This window comes from Meriones unguiculatus, chromosome 11, assembly GCF_030254825.1.
Source record: "Meriones unguiculatus strain TT.TT164.6M chromosome 11, Bangor_MerUng_6.1, whole genome shotgun sequence".
NCBI lineage: Eukaryota > Metazoa > Chordata > Mammalia > Rodentia > Muridae > Meriones > Meriones unguiculatus.
This window is the reverse complement of record NC_083359.1, coordinates 40,552,674-40,569,773: the sequence shown is the minus strand read 5'-3', so window position 1 is coordinate 40,569,773 and position 17,100 is coordinate 40,552,674. Positions and strand designations below refer to the sequence as shown.

Sequence of the window (17,100 nt, the reverse complement as noted above, 5' to 3'; positions counted from 1 at the left end):
GATGAAGGAAGCCCCTTTTTTAAAGAAATCTGTAAAGATGGAAAGACATCATCTGGCAAAAGTTCCTCCTCCTCCTCAAAACCTATTTCTCCCCTCCCACTCCATCTCTGGTTTATTTTCAAATAGAGTCTCACTATGTAGTTCTGGCTGTCCAGGAACTCACTCCGTAGACCAGGCTGGCCTTGAACTCACAGAGATCTATCTGCCTCTGCCTCCTGAGTGCTGGGGCTAACGGCGTGCACCACTACCACCCAGCAAATTTACACTTTTCTAGGATCAACGTATGTGCTCAAGGTTGCAGCCTGTTCTCAAAAGTTGCACTTTGCTTATGTCATTCTGAGTTAGACAACTATGCAGGGATGTGAGGCCAGTGTCTGCCCACTCAGGCAGGGGCAGAGGAGCCCTGCTGTGCAGTTTGCTTGCTTGATTTGACATGGCTACCCACCCTTCTGCGGAATTAAAACTTTCTGCCTTGTTGAAATGCTTTGGGTTGTGTGGCCATGGTCTCGGGCCCTCAGATCCATTTTTAACAGTAAATGACTTAAAAATAAATACATCAGCCGTTTAAAAAAAAAACATATTTTGACAATTTTGTTTTTAAATCGCTGCTTTATAGTAAAGAATTGATATAGCCTTTGTCCATGGTACCTGGCAAGGTCTCTGAATCCCTGGGACTTCCCAAGTGACAGCAGCTTCTTTGTCACCACCAAGTCCTTAGGTCATATCAGAGGTCACACAAGAGGTCATCAGCTCTCAAAGGCCAGCCTTGTGCAAGTTTGTGTTTCTGTGTGTGTTTTGGAGTGTGTGTGTTTGTGTTTCTGAGTGTGTTGTTCTCTTTCTCGATGCGTTGCTTTTCTGTCTTATCTTTTGAGACAGGGTCTCTCACTAAACCTAGAGCTCATCATTCGGCTAGACTGGCAAACCAGTGAGGTCCAGCGATCCAGTCCACCTACTCCACTTCACTTACAAAACCATCCACCTACTCATCCTCCCCTTCTCTTCACCCCCCCCCCCAGCCTTCCCCACCTCACCCATGCTGGGCTCTTATGTGGTGGCTTGTACCACAGGTTCTTTAGCTAACTCCCCAGCCCATGTTTTGGTCCATGAGGTATATAGTTCAGGCTAACCTCTGTAGCCATGAAAGACATTAAACTACTGATCCTCCTGCCTCTGCCTCTCAAAACTGAAGGTTACAGGTTTGTGCCACCACACTTGATTTTATGTGGTGCTACGCATTGAACCTAGGGCCTCACACACGCTAAGCAAGTGCTGTATCAAGTAAGCTACATCCCCCACCCACAAGTTTGTGTCTTTTCACACTAGCAATAAACAATCTAAAAACATTGTTTACTTTAGCACCACAAGAATATTTAGGAATAAATTTAATCACATAAATGCAAAAATTGTAGACTGAAAACTGTAAAACATTATTGAAAGAAATTAAAGGGAACCAATAAATAGAAACGCATCTCATATTCAAGGACTGGAAATTTTAATATTATTACTAATGTTAAGATGTCGTTACTATTCAAAGCACCCTACAAATTCTGATAGCCCTTAAAATACTTTTTGTGGCTTTGGACAAAACTTGTGCTCCTAAACTTGTATGGAAGAGCAATGAAGTCAAAATAATCAAAACTGTCTTGAAGACAAGAAGCAAGTTGGCAGAGTCACACTTCTGATTTCAGCACATCCTCTAAAGCTATAGAAATACAACACTGAGGTGTTTGTATAAAGAGAGGAGACAGAAAAATGGAATAGAACTGAGATTCTGAGAACAGTGATGCCCATTCAAGGATGAAGGAAGATTGAATCCAATCTTTTTTTTTTTTTTTTAATAAAGTCTTCCTATGTAGCTCTGGGTAGCCTGGTATTTACAATGCAGAGTAACTAGGCTGGTCTTGAACTGGCAGTGATCCTTCTGCCTCCTGAGTGTTAGGATTACAGGCATGTGCCACCACACTCAGCTAAAGTGTCTTTTCTTTTTTTTAAATTAGATTTATGTTTTTTTTTTTTTTTTTTTTTAATGTGTGAGTACATGTATGGATGCAGACCATGTGCATGTTTGGTGTCCACAGAAGACAGAAGAGGGAATCAGATCTCCAGAACTGGCGCTATGGATGGTTGCAAACCATTATGGGAGTGCTGGGAACCCAACCTGGGTCCTCTGGAAGACCAACGAGTGCTCTAATTACTGAACCATCTCTCCTGTTCCTACAGAGTCATTTCAGTGTGCGCGCCTGCATGCATGCACATGTGTGTGTGTATGAAGGAATGTGTATCAAAAAATTACTATCAGTAAACAGGAAACAAAGACAATGGATAGTATTGGAGAGTTTCTGTAGAGCATATCTATTTGTTAAGGGTTTAGTAGCCAGCATCTGATAAAAAAATGTCGCACAACTAAATTACTAAAGGATAAACAACTCAACTGAAAAATGGAAAAGGGTATGAAGAGAGATTTCTTACAAATGGCTTTTAAGCTCCAAGAGACGAGGCCTCTGGTGACTGTGGGACCAGAGAGTACTTGTATCTAGGTGCCAGTTTCAGTGGAACCCAAGGGCATTGAAGGAACAGGCCTTCTGCTCCAGTGGGTCAGGAAGCACCTTGAGACTAGATGCTCACCGCTAGCAGGGCTAGTTTAGAGGCAGGCCTCCAGTCCTAGGGCCTTAGAGGTCAGTGCATGTATGAGCTTCAGCTCCAGCGTTCCCAGGATTCCCTGAGACCCTGGGACTTTGGTTCCCATGGTCCCTATGGTCAGTGTGAATGTGGTGTTTTGACTTCTTAGGTTCCAGTGCTCAGTGAAGGACTTAGGGAGTCAAAAATGCTGGGGTCCTAGAGGTTACTTCAGGTCTGTGGCTCTAACCTTGGCCTCCAGATAGTACACAGGCTTCAGCGGGTCTGATGTTTGAGGTCCTTCTCCCAGTGGGTTCCCAGAATTCAAGAGATGACCAAGGTTTTGACTCCATCTGGTTGTCTGTGGCTTCCTTTACAGCCCTACCCTTGGTCCTGTTGGCACATAGCCAAGGTGTAATTGCCTCCAATCAACAATCAACACCAAGCCCCATATACATAACTCTTTAGGAAGAATCACAGAAAATAAAGCATCCAGATAAACTTAGAGAAGGGAAAGTCAAAACTTAGAGACACCCCCATAGATGTATAACACAAAACAAAGAAATACAAAGAATATAATACAACCACCAGCCATGACCCATTCCCAATCAATCAGCTCCCCTAAAAGGGAACCTAAAACTACAGACACAGCTGACATGTCTGAGAAGGAATTCAGAGTCTTGGTTTTTAAAAGAAGTAATGGTCATACAGAAGATTCAAACAGATAAATGAGCTATGAAAATGTGTCCAAGACCTTGACAATACAGTTTCCAAAGTGAATGAGACAGTAAGCTGGAAGGAAAGTCCGAAATGTGTAGGAAAATTCAGTAAAAAGGTTGAAACATTAAAAAAAAAAAAGAAGAAGAAGAAGAAGAACTAAATAGGTGGGTGGTAGTGGCACATGCCTTTAATCCCAGCATGCAGGAGGGAGAGGCAGGCCGATCTCTGTGAGTTTGAGGCCAGCCTGGTCTCCAAAGTGAGTTCCAGGACAACCAAAGCTGTTACACAGAGAAACCCTATCTCAAAACATTACAACAACAAAAAACAAATACCAAACAGATACTTGAAATGAAGTAGACAATCAATGAAATAAAAATCCCAACAGATACCATCATTAACATACAATACTATACAGAAGGTTAAATTTCATTGATGGAGGGCCACGTAGAGACAATAACACTAACAGACAAAGGGGTGGGAATTAAGGAGCATGAATGAAATTTGCAAGCAATCTGGGATATATTCAAAAGGTCAAATATAATACTTCACGGCATAGAAGAAGGAATAGACATAAGATCAAATGTGATAAATAGACTATTTAATGAAATTATAGCAGAAAATTTCCAAACACAAAAGCAAACATCCAACCGTAAGAGGTGCATAGTACTTCAGGTAGACATAACTGGAGAAGAAAGTCTCCATGACACATCAGTGTCAGGGTGTAAAAAAGACCGAGTAACGGGATTTCATGCCCACCTCCCCACCTCCGTGCTGGGGATTTTGCTGGCTTGATTCTGTGTTGGTCTTGCATGTGCTCTCATCATTGCTATGAATTTGTACGTGCTACTCTCCTGCTCCAGGGCAGACATTACTCCAAGTAGCAGTAGTGGACTCTGTGGGAAAGGGGGGAGGGGGAGAAGGAAAAACAAACCTCAAAGCTGGGTGGGTAGTGAGTTGAGGGTGGAGAGGGTACGTATGGGAGGGGGAGACTAGATAATGAATACGATCAAAATACATTGTATGAAATTCTCAAAGACTTAATAAAAATATTGCTGGGCATGGCAGTGTACACCATTAATCTCAGCACTTGGGAGATAGAAGTAGGTGGATCTCTGTGAGTACAGCCTGGTATACATAGCAAGTTCCAGGCCAGCCAAGTTCTACATAGTGAGACTATGTCTCAAAAAAAAAAAATAAATAAATAAAGAAAAATAAAGAAAAAAAAAACTAAAAAGAATGAAACAGCAAATTTTACGTGATGTTCATTTTATCTGAATAAAAAGTAAAAACAAAAAAAAAACAAATTCAAAAAATGATAAGGGTTTTAGAAGTTTCTTTTGTCCCACTATTTGCTCTTTAAGACTTGAGTTTCTTTGCTACAGAGAGACCCTTAAATTCCTAGAATTATGTGAATGAAGGGGTGTCTTCTGTTCTAATAAGATGACTCTGCACACCACTGGGTAGCTTCAGTGGTTGAGACTAGTCATCAGAAAGACTAAGCCATGATCTAAACTCCACTCCCATCCTCCAGGGAAAGTGGGGAAAATAACCCATCATGACCAGAAAACAAATCTTGCATAAAATTTTAAAGATGCTAAGTTTGGGGTTCCTGGGCTGGCAAATGCACTGAAGAGCTGGACAGGTTTGAGCTCCTAAGGAACTCCGTTCCCAAAGACCCTGTTCTGTTTGCTTCATCTGAGTGTTCGTTGTAGCCATAATTTTGTTTTTTTTGCAATGAACTGGTCACTATAAGTATCCCTTGCAGTTTTTGAGCAGTCACAGAAAATACTGAGCCTGAGGAGTGGGCTTTGCAAACAACTTGGAATTTGCAAGAGGCATCTGAAGTGGGAGGTAGTCTTGCAGAACTGGGTGTTTGAGCTAAAGGGGAGAGACATGTTAGCTCCAGGCAACATCAGAACTGATTACAGGACACCCAGTCCGTGAATAGAGAATTGGATCCATGGGAAACCGCCTCCCCACATTTGCTGTCAGGACATTGAGAAACATATGTGTTCCCTTAAAAAGACTCCCCCAAAATGAACCAGAGCTGTAGTCTATCTTACCATTCCTAAGAATGAACACAGAACCATTGTTCACCAACTCACCTGACCATAGAAAGAAAGATGGTCAGTTACTGTTAAGTTATCAAATAAAATATCATGCTGTGGGCACCAGCCCAGGCTCTTCCTAATTTGAACCATGTCTTTTGAAATTTCATATCCATTGATATATGCCTGTCCTTTTGAAGGATCAATAAGACCTAAAACCAAGCAGAAAGACATCCTAAAGTCATTTTCAGTCAGAGGCTATGAGAGTATGAAGGCCGAACAAAATTACCCTTGCTGTTGGTTCTCCCATTCACTGTCCTTATTCTACTTTGCCACCATCAGTCAATCAGCAGCATCCAAGGAATATAGGTCCCATGTGTGCCTGTGCTTGAGAATATGCAGGAAAGATCAGAGACGGGAAAAATGCTTCCTGCTTTTGAGCGATTCCAACACGGTTAAATGGATTTAATAACTGTAAAGTGAATCACATTACTGTAGAGCAAATCTGTATGACTAGTAGGTAGGGTGGGGAAAAGCGCTTTGGGAACCTAACAGTTCTGAAATGTGATCCTCAAAGGCAAGGTCTGACTTTATACCCTGATTGACAATAAATATCTGTTCCCTGAATGAATGAACGAAATTACTGACAAATGTATGCCAGTATGCAAATTGGCAGCCTGACTACCTACATATTATTTTAATCTTTATTCTTCTTAAGATGATAAGAGCAATATATCCTTATCACAAAATGTTCATAAGAAGGGTGAATGACAAGAGTGATACATTCTTATCACAGAAAGTTTACTAAAGTAAAAGAGGCTGAAGAAATGGTCCAGGGGGTAAGAGCATTTGTTCTTGGAGGACTAGGGTTCAGTCCCCCAGAACCCACATGGTGCTTTACATGTAATTAACTTCCAGTTCTAGGGGATCTAGCACCCTCTTCCAGCCTCTGAGAGCATCAGATACATACATACATGCATGCATGCTTGTATGCATAACGCTCATAGGCATAGAAGAGAAAGATAAATCTTAAACTAGGTAGCAGTCAAATGTGCCTTTAATCCTGGCACTGGAAGACAGAGGCAGGCGGATCTCTGTGAGTTTGAGGACAGCCTGGTCTACAGAGCAAGTTCCTGAACAGCCAGGGCTATACAGAGAAACCCTATCTCAAACAAAATAAAACAAAACCCACTACCACTACCAGCAAAACCCACTTGAATAAAGGAAACAAATGCTGTTTAGTAATTTCCACTATGAAAAGATATAATTAACATTTTGATATAGAGCCTTACTTAGTTTTATGCACATTTTATGTGTTCATGTTCATTGAGGTAGAGATAGACTGAATTTGGGGTTTCACAAGGGCTGGGTAAGAGTTTACCAATAAGCAAGACTCCCAACCCTATGCATTGTTTTTATACTAAAATAGAAAATATAAATATTGGTTTTTAACAATTAATGTTTTCTTTTCTGTTTTGTGGGTTTCTAGGTGTCTGTTTGAGACTAAGTCTCTGTGAAGGCCAGGCTGACCTCAGCTTTGCCATACAACACAGACTGGCCTGAACTTTCTCATTCTGATCAGGCTAGCCTTCTAGGCATCCCACTAAGATGCTCCGCTTGACTGTTTTATGTTTGTTTGTTGTTGTCGTCTGTTTGTTTTCAGTATAACAATGTATTCAGACTATCTACAAAAAAAATGTATCTTTCTTATTTTTATTTTTGAGATGAAGTTTGATTGTGTAGGGAAAACTTCTGACTTCCAGCTTTATAAGCATATGTCTTTATGCATGGCTTGAAATACATGATTTTAAAAAACACGTTCACTTGTTTACATCCCTCTGCTGTGTGGGGGTGGTGCATACCACATGGGGAGGCCAGAGAAAAACTCGAGGGGGGCAATTCTCTCCCTCCTCCGAATACGTTCTGGGGGTTGAACTGAACTCTTCGGTTTTGGTAGCAAGTGCCTTTACGTGGTGAGCCATCTCAGCAGTCCAGATTTGTGTCATTTTTAAAAGCTAAAAAGATTTTATCTTCACAATGTATATCCTATTTAGTTATCCAACCTATAGGGGATATGTAGGTTATGTGTGATTTTCCACAAATATAAACATAGAACTTAGCAAAGTCTAAACTTAGGTCATTCTTTAAATTCTAAAACAATATAGCTAGATTTGGTAGGTCATATAAGAGAGGCAAGATTTTACTCTTTAAAGAGATTTATTTTATATTTTTAATGCATTTTGGTGTTTTGCCTGCCTGAGTGTCTGTATATCATATGCATGCAGTGCACCTGGGGGCCAGAAGAGGGTGTAGATTCTTTGGAATTGGAGTTACCTGGGTCCTTTGGAAGAGCAACAAGTGTTCTTAAGAGCTAGGCCATCTCTCCAGTCCCTGGGAGATAACATTTTAAAAGGTTTTGATACTCACTTCCAGATTAGATCTTCCACTTTGGCTGTGAATAATAAAGTATCCATAATTATCGGGGGAATGAAAGGTAAAGGGTAGGGCTGAAGAGATAGCTCAGCATTTAAGAGTGCACACTGCTTTTACAGAGAACCTGAGTGCATTTATTAGTACCTGTAAGCCTTGCAAGGAGCACCCCTGGCCAGGCTCTGCTCCTGAGGACCTCCAACCACCAGGCTCTGCCTATAGAATGCTTGAAGGCCCTAATGGCTAGACCTAGCCCCTCACAATGCAGATGGACAAGCTCCGCCCTACAGGATAAAAAGTCTAAACTCAGGGCTTGAAATCCCCACTCTGGAAAGCTCTGCCCCCAACAAACACTATATAAAGCCTGCCTCTTGCATGTTTGAGTATATGAATGCTGAAGCCAGAGGTCAAGCTCAAGTGTTAACTCCTCAGGAACTTTCCACTGTGTTTTGTGAGACAAGCTCATTCACAGGGATGTGAGGCTCGCTCATTAGGTTAGGCTTGCTGGCCAGTGGGCCCCAGGGATTCGCCCCTGTCTCTTCCTCTCCAGCACTGGATTGTGATGGGTGTTGGGGATAGAACTAAGTCATCGTCTTGCATGGCAAGTTCCCAAGCACTTGGAATTGAGACTAAAATAAAGGCTTTCTGCAGCTTATCACTTCAGCTAACAAGAGAAAGAAGCCCAAACCAAAAATGTCAAGCTGCCTTTAAATGTCAGTGTGTCCTCTGGAACCTGGCAACGTGGGACCCTGGGAGTGCTGCAAACAGTGCAGCACACACATGCACTGATGACGCAAATGAGAGTACCCTCTACAGCCCTCTATCCGTGGGAGAGCTGTATCCCAGGGATTGAGCCCAGTGCTAAGGGAGTATTCAGTCATTCATTTACATCCTCAGCTCTTCAGAAAAGAACAAACTTCTCCCCATTACAGGAAAAAATCCACAAAATTAAGCTCAGTGGGTTAGACTAGGATGAGGCAGTTGTGTTAGGAGAGCAAGTGCTGCTGCCTTCCAACAGGCTTCCACCTCAGAGGACAACTGCAGCCGGATAGCAACGGCAAGCCCAAGCCCACAGGCTGGAAGAAATGGCTTAGAGGTTAAGAACACATACTGTCCTTACAGAACACAGATTCGGTTCCCAACTGAACTCACATGCATCCATCCACAGAAATACACGCATACAGATGTTTTTAAAAACCATTTTTTAAAGGTAAAAAGGTAGAGGAGCTGGGGGAGATAGCTGGTAAAGGACTGAGGATTGAGTCCAGTCCTCAGCACCCATAGAATCCCATTGCTGGTATGTATGAGGGTTGGGGCGGGTGTGGTAGAGTCGGGCAGATATCCAGGGCTCCTTGGCCGACTACCTCAGGCTAATCAGTGAGCCGCAGGTGCCTGGGAGTAAAACTGACTCACAAAACAAGGTGAACAGCTCCAAGGAATGACACTTGAACTTGTCCTCTGGTTTCCATCTACACATGTTCACATGCCCACAGCCATACATACACACACACACACACACACACACACACACACACACACCAAGAATAAAAGGTAAAACCACTCTAGATTAACTATGGAAAGTCTTTATGCCAGATAACAGTGGTACACAACCACAACTTTTAATACCAGCACTCTGGAGGCAGAGGCAGACAGATCTCTGAGTTCGAGGCCAGCCTGATCTGCTGAGCAAATTCCAGGACAGCCAACAAGAAATCCTGCCTGTAAAAAAACAAAACAAACAAACAAAAAGAAAGAAAGTCTTAGCCAGGCATGGTGGCAGAGGCAGGCAGATCACTGTGAGTTCAAGGCCAGTCTGGCCTACAAAGTGAGTCCAGGACAGACAAGGCTACATAGAGAATCCCTGACTCAAAAAAAAACAAACAAACAAACAAAAAGTAGTTATGTAAATTTATAATAACAGAAGAAGTAAATAACTTCATAAGTTTCAAAGTCTATAATACATAAAGTTTGGGGGTTTTTTTCTGCCAAAGAATATAGTTTGTAGCTGGATATAATGGCACATATCTATAATTCTAGCACGTGCCACTTGAGGCTAGCCTGGGCTACACAATAAATCCTGTTTGCAAAAAAAACAAAAAACAAAAAACTATGGTATGGAAGTCCTTTGCTAGCCACGGCCTGGAGAAGCAACCAGACTTTGCTTTTCCACTGATTATCCCCAGAGTGCACGAACACCATTATATGATCCTAGTCACATCTCTCTTGCCAGGCCAGAGTTAATTTTTTGTATGTTCTATAATTTAGTTAGAAATCTGTGATAAGGCTTCTGTAACATGGCATTCATGGCTGGCATTTTGACCACATTTGCAATTCAGACTTTTAGTCAATGAAATGATGCATTCTGTGCAAACCCACTGTTCCAGCATTGTAGTTTCCAGATGTAAACAAGGCAGTTTCTTTGGGAATAAGATGGGATGGTGAGACAGAGAAATAGCATACACATAAACATACAGACAAATGAAATGCTGACTGTGAGGAATCCTGGCCACAAAACAAGGGACTGTAATAAGGAAGAGTGTGTGAGGAAATAAGGACTCATGGCTTTCCTTAACAATCTAGTGCCTGACTTGCCTCTTTGATACTTAGCCTATAGGCACAGCTGGACTTCTTTTCCAGCACTGAGAACTTCACATACACACATTCAGAAAGGGCTTCTTCAGCCTAACTTGTAAAAAACTGTTGTAGGATATTTGCTCCCATTTTGAATCCTGAGATTGTGAAATATAAAAACTTCTCTCTTGTTTGCTGTGGCTCAGCCCCAACACACACCATTAACCCAAGAGCTTTCTGTTTACTGTAAACAAATCCTTGTGGTATGGCTCAGCCCTAGCACACACCTTTAATCCAAGAGCTAAATAAAGTCAGCCCTAAGTCAAGAGGTTGAGCAAGAAACCAGCCAACAGGGATTAAACAGAAAGGAGAGACATTGAGAGAAGGGCATTTAAGACAGTGTGGAAAAGTAAAGGTGGCTTTTTGGCTTTTTCCTTCTGGGACATGAGCTGAGCAGGAAGATCACCTGGGTGCTTTCTCTGCCTCTTTGAGCTAGTAGGTTTTCACCCCAGCACCTGGCTCATGAGTCTTTATTGGTAAAATCGAATACCTGAGATTTTGTTTTTAAAACAAGAAACAGCCTATATCTGAAGAGGTCCACTCCTTGAGAAATGCCTGTACCTCTGACCAGGAAATTGTAGGGTTTAGTCTCCAGTAGGATACACACATAACATAACCACTGTATATATGCTAGTTGAGACTTGGCTTTCAAAACCCTGGTAGCAGAGGCCACCCCTCACTGAGTGTCACGAAGTCTTGCTGTTCTTCCAGTGTTTTAATACTGAAAAACCGCTCCCATCTGAGGAGGCTCACAGTTGCTTGATTGCCAGCCCCATGGCATTCTGTGTGTAAGGGCCTGTTGATTTCTAGAGCTCCTTCAAAGCTGGCTATGCACTCCTCTGATTTTGTCCTGAGCTTTATATGTCTTAAACCTCCAATAAATGTTTCCTGAGTGAGTTTTCAAATTTCACAGGACATCATTTTAGTTGACAGGATATGAAATAATTATTTAGGCACAAAATTACTCTGAAATGGGTATTTTTTTAATAACTCACAGGAAGCATTCTAAAAGTACCTGTGGGAATCAAAATCCAAAGATGTTCTCATTGAGAGATCTGAGGTGCTGAGAGATGAGCAGTGTCTCACGCTGAGCAGTACAGTTCTATCTAGAAGGAAACTAAATACTGTTCATGTCTTATCCGAGTGAATGAGAGGTAGTTCTGCAGACTGACTGAAGGGGGCAAAGATGTCCTTGTCTGGGCATAGTTACTGAAGTATCAGTGTATACAACCAGATACCACAACGATGGCACAATTAACAACAAATCATATTTAACATTAAAATGTCAATGAGATTTAACAGAGAAGAAATCCAAAATGCAGCCGTCTACTCAGGGCTGCCGCTGCAGAGCTGCCCCACACAGGTACCTGTAAGGATGGAGCAGACAGTGGTTTTTCCTGATCCGTTGTGTCCCAGAAGAACCGTGATCTGCCCCTTGTACAGGTTCATGCTCAGATCTTTGACTGCTATGTGTTTACTCCTTCCCCTGTAAAACACCTGTGGGAACGTCAGGGCGTGACTGGCAGGATAGTACCACAGGCGCAGGCATTTCTAAAGAGTTTGGAAAGCCTCGTATCCAAGTCAACTTCCTTTGGAAGTTCATCAAGCAGGGTGAGGGCTGGAGAGACGGCGCAGCGGTTAAGAGCTCATACCGCTCTTGTGGAGGATCCAAGCTTGATTCCAAGTATCCACATTGGCCACCCACGACCACCCATCCCTCCCAGGGTATCTAAGGCCTCTTGCTTCCATGGGCACCTGCACTCACGTGCACACACTCCACCCCCAACTTCCACACACACGTACTCCTAATTAAAAATAATTTTTAAAATGTAGGTTATTAATGGGTATTCAAACTGAAACCTAAAAGATTTCATAATTCTCTCATAATTTCACCACCTTGAGCTACTGGGGAGCCTGAGTAGCGGTTGACTCGATTCCTGAAACATGGCAGTAGGAAACCTGAACCAAAGGCCTAGGAGCTCAAGGTTGGAAGGCTTGTGAGATATGTGGCTTTCCTCCCTCTACTCATAAGTAGACCTTACCCTTTCACCTGGCTAAGCCTCTGAGAACGGGCACCTTGCTTCTTCAGTAAGAGTTATGTAACTAAAGAGAATCTGAGTCACCTGTTTTACAGGTCAGATAGTTCCAAGATTTTATTTGTTAAAATTTATTTTTATTTAATGTACATTGGTGTTCTGCCTGCATGTGTGAGGGAGTTGGATCCTCTGGAACAGGAGTTACAGACTGTTGTGAGCTGCCATGTGGTTGCTGGGAATTGAACCCAGGTCCTTTGGAAGAGCAGCCAGTGCTCTTAGCCTCTGAGCCATCACTCCAGCCACCAGCTCCAATATTTTAAAAAACATTTTTGTTATTTAAGAACTTCATGCTTTAAGAGTAAGGAAGAGGGGCTGAGGAGTTGACTTAGGGTGGTTAGTAACACTGGCTGCTTTTTCAGCTGTTCTGAGTTCTCCTTCCAACAACAACATGTTGGCTGTGGTCGTTTAAATAGGTTTGGCCGCTATAGACTCATGAGTGTGAATGCTTGGCTCATAGGGGAGGTGTGGACTTGTTGGAGCAGGTATGGCCTTGTTGGAGGAAGTCACTGAGAGATGAGCTTTGAGGTCTCCTGTGCTCAAGCTACGCCCAGTGTGGCACACAGTCTTCCTCTGCTGCTTGTGGATCAAGATGTAGAACTCTCGGCTCCTCCAGCACCATGTCTGCCTGCACGTGCCATGCTTCCTGCTATGATGATAATGGACTAAATCTCTGAAAGAGTAAACCAGCCCCAATTAAGTGCTTCCCTTTATAAGAGTTGCCTTGGTCATGGTGTCTCTTCATAGCAATAAAACTCAAAATAAGACAGTGGCTTACAACCATCTGTAAATGGGATCCAGTGCCCTTTTCTGGTCTACAGCAAGCACTCATATACATTAGGTAGATAGGTAGATAGATAGATAGATAGATAGATAGATAGATAGATAGATAGACCTTCAAAAAATAAGGAAGAAAAAAGTCATCTATAATGCCATACTAGAAATGGCACTCAATTTTGGTGTCTGATTTAGACTATTTCTGTCCCATCTAATGGCTTTTGGGCTGGACTTTGGGTATAGGCTGCAGTCACTTGTTGGTTGGCACTTAGATGTCACTTCTCACAAGTCATCCAATGATGCCTGAAACGGGATATTACAGAAGAAATTTGCACACTCCCCCTGACCTTATTTCTGTTCGGTCTCTATTGTTTTGAACCAAGTGAGCGTCTTGTTCTTTGACTCTCCTTTTCAGCAGAGTGTCATGTGGCACAATTCTGAACAACAAGGATAGTGAGCAGTCTATTGCAAGGAAGCAGAGGGCAGGAGGGGAGAAAAGAAGGAAAAGGCATGCCAAAGGAAGCATTCTAACCCCAGTCTTCCACCACAAATGAGCTGCTTCAGCCATGTTGCATTCATGAAAGCTCGTGGTATGGATGATCCAGGGAACAGCAATTATTCCATGTGTCACACAGAAAGCTCTGTGAGCTGAGCCTGCTGATTAGCTGAAATCTCACAGAACCATCTGCCCTGAGACTGTTTATTATGAAGAAAGATCGAGAGCTAGTCGGAGAGAGTAAGGGAACAAGGGAGAAGGCCCACAGGGAGTTAGGGCAACTCCTAACTACTATTTTATAGAAGAGCTGGACCCGTTTCATGAGTGTCCCAGGCTAGAACATGATCCAGCTGATCTCCCAGAAGAAGGCAATGCAAGGCTGAGTGGTTTGTTTATTTCTGTTGTTGTTGTTGTTTTGAGACAGTTTTAACTACATAGTCCTGACTGGCAACTCCCTGTGTAGCCCAGGCAAACCTCAAACTTACAGAGCTCCACGTGCCTTTGCCTACCAAGTGCTCGGATTAAAGTTCTGTGCCACCACACCAGTTGAGTTAAGAGCTTTAAGGTCAAAGAAGGACAGAGGGTCCCACTGTTTTCTTTTATAACTGAAGAACCGAGATTCCTAGCAGACAGGCCACACTCTGTAGACCCTGTACGCACTGAGATTACACACAGAAATACTTAGTGAACAGGGCTCTGTGTGGCGTATGTGTCTGCAGACACCTATGGAAGAGCAACCACCTGTTCCTATACTTGGGATTGGGTTTACATTTTGATTTGGTGGATATAAGTCATCTGTCAGATGGCTGCATTCGGGCCTATCTCCAATGGAGATGCTTGGTACTGGAGGTCGAGAGGGCACTGTTTCCAAAAAACCAGATCCACGGACCTTCTGTTTAACTTCATGACAGGAAAAAGGCCATTTCAAGCTGCGTTTCTAATTTTTGAGAGTAGGATCACACAGGGAATGAAAAGTCTTGATTCCAAAGAGTAGCTTGTAAGCGCTGTTAGAATAAAACACAAGCTTAAAGGGGTTGTTTCTCTCAAGTTCCTGGAATGAAGTTTGAAAGCCAATACCTTACACAGATGTCGGATTTCAACGGCTTTCAGCTCATCAGTTGGCTCATCCTCCATGAACTCGCTTCTGGAAATTTTCTCAGGACCCCCGATGTCCAGAAGTGGCAGTGTTACTGGAACAGGCTTCTTGAGCCAGGAGGGGCACTGCATGAGAAGTTAACTTTCACAGTAACTGTTTGTGTCGTCTTTCTCTTATGGGAGACAAATTTTGGCAAATTAGACCTCTGACGCACAGGCAGTTTATTTGCTGAATCAAATATTTCATGGCACCGGGAGAAGTTAACCAGCCCACTGGTGGATTCACTGCAGGTCAACCTAAAACCCCTAAAGTCCCTGGCACTGAGAGGGGATCTAAGAAAGCAGCCTCATCTCCAGGCTCTTGACTGTACTTGGAAAGCCACCTCACCAGCATTCGCGTTCTTGGGGGCGAGGCCTGGATGGGAATGCTGGTGGTACAGTTACCTGTTTCTCCATACAAGAAGCAAGGCAGAGCAGATGCTGCAGAGGTCTCTCACTAGCCCCATGGGCAGACATCACAGGCCATGGTGGGAGGCTGAGTCAAGCACAAAAAGCTCATATTCGCAAGAAAAGCTTAGTCTGTGAATTTCTGGGATTGTCCAGGAAAGCTGTGACTGGGCTTCTAGTCCTGGGTGCTATAAGAAAGAAGGCTGAGCAAGCCATTAGGAGCAAGCATGTAAACTGCACCTCTCCATGGCCTTTGCATCAGTTCCTGCCTCCAGGTTCTTACTTCTCTGAGTGATAGAGCTGTAAGCTGAAATAAACGCTTTGCTCCCCAAATTGCTTTTGGTCACGGTGTTTTATTGGAGTAACAGAAACCCTAGCTAAGACAGGTACCTATGAGCTAGGGCACACTGGAGTGACTGATCATAAAGGTCTCAAAGGCCCCTCTACTAACACCGCTCAGTAGAGAAGGGGTGTGTGAGAACCTAGTGAGTCGGGTTCTGATATCAGCAAAGAGCGATCTGTGGGATAACGCAGGGCCTGGTAATCAACAGGCAAACACTGTTTGGTATTACAGTGTTTCATCCTCAAGGTCACTGCATCAGCTGTGGGACAAGTTCAGAGAAACAAAGACTCACTGTTAATTATGTTCCACTGCCAATCACAAGTGGATAGTTAGGACATGAACCCGGGAGTAAAGACTTACTGGTGTCTGAGGCCTTAATTAGAACACCATTAGGAGATGGAGGAACACAGACGACAAACATAACAACTTAACATCTGTCTCTGAAATAGCAGAATCAGAGCCTACCTTGGCAAAGTTGTACCAAGACTTAGTCGTTCTAAGCTTTCCTGAGAAGAAAGACTCCACCAAAAAGGCTATCAGACAGTACAAGAAGGAGTCCACCAGAAGCATCAGCAGCACCTGGAGGAAGCTAAAGTCTCCCTGGACACGGCCGATGTTCCTCCATTGGATGCCAGTACCTATTACAAAGGAAAGGGGACAGTGGCTGTCTGCATGTTGAAAGTCTGTTCAGGCCACAAGACTCAGCAGTCCGAATCTAGAGATAAGGGCTAGCGGGGTTCCTGGACAGCTGAGGACTTCATTTCACACTGGAAAGACACCGAAGTTGGGTTCTGACGTTAGCAAAGGACAGCAGCCGCAACAGCAACAGCAGCACACTGATCAGCAGGGTGGGAAGGTGTATCAGCAGGGTGGGAAGGTGAGTGGGCAAGGCAACTCGGATTTTCCTCAAAATCTTTAAACTTGGCCACTGCTAGAGTGTGCTCCCCACTCTGGGTGTACAGGTCCTTCCTCCTGAAGCTATAAACATCCTCATGAATATATCCAAAACACGTCTTCACTGAATGCCAGCTCCAATGAAGTTTATAGCAATACTAAGTTACCACGGAGATTTAAAAAATATCTATTTCAGTAGTACCAGGGGTTGGACCTATGACCTTGCACACAATAGGCAAGCACTTTACCACTGAACTGTATTTCCAGTCCTTGACGTTTTGTTTTTGTTTAATAGACAAAGCCTCTCTGTTTCCCAGGCTGACCATGAACTCTCATTCCTCCTGGCTCAGCCTCTCTCAGCTGGGATTACTGGCATATGCCATGATGCCTCAGGAATGGAGAACTTTTTGATTTCTATTGTCATCCATGTAGTCCTTTGTATGTATGTGGTGTGTACCACGTGTGCATATACACGTGTACACGGTGTGTGTGGAGGTGGGAGGACAGCAG

General features: G+C 43.3%; 1 protein-coding gene across 1 annotated transcript in view; it reads right to left on the bottom strand.

The window, feature by feature from the left end:
• Positions 1-17,100, bottom strand: part of LOC110553018 (ATP-binding cassette sub-family A member 17-like) — a 73,983-nt gene that overhangs the window by 34,355 nt on the left and 22,528 nt on the right. The window contains exons 9-12 of the mRNA XM_021644729.2: positions 16,162-16,334; positions 14,889-15,032; positions 11,813-11,942; positions 5,442-5,596 (exon numbers count right to left, since the gene is read on the bottom strand). Coding sequence (XP_021500404.1) covers positions 5,442-5,596; positions 11,813-11,942; positions 14,889-15,032; positions 16,162-16,334 — 602 coding nt within the window. The remainder of the gene's footprint in view (positions 1-5,441; positions 5,597-11,812; positions 11,943-14,888; positions 15,033-16,161; positions 16,335-17,100) is intronic.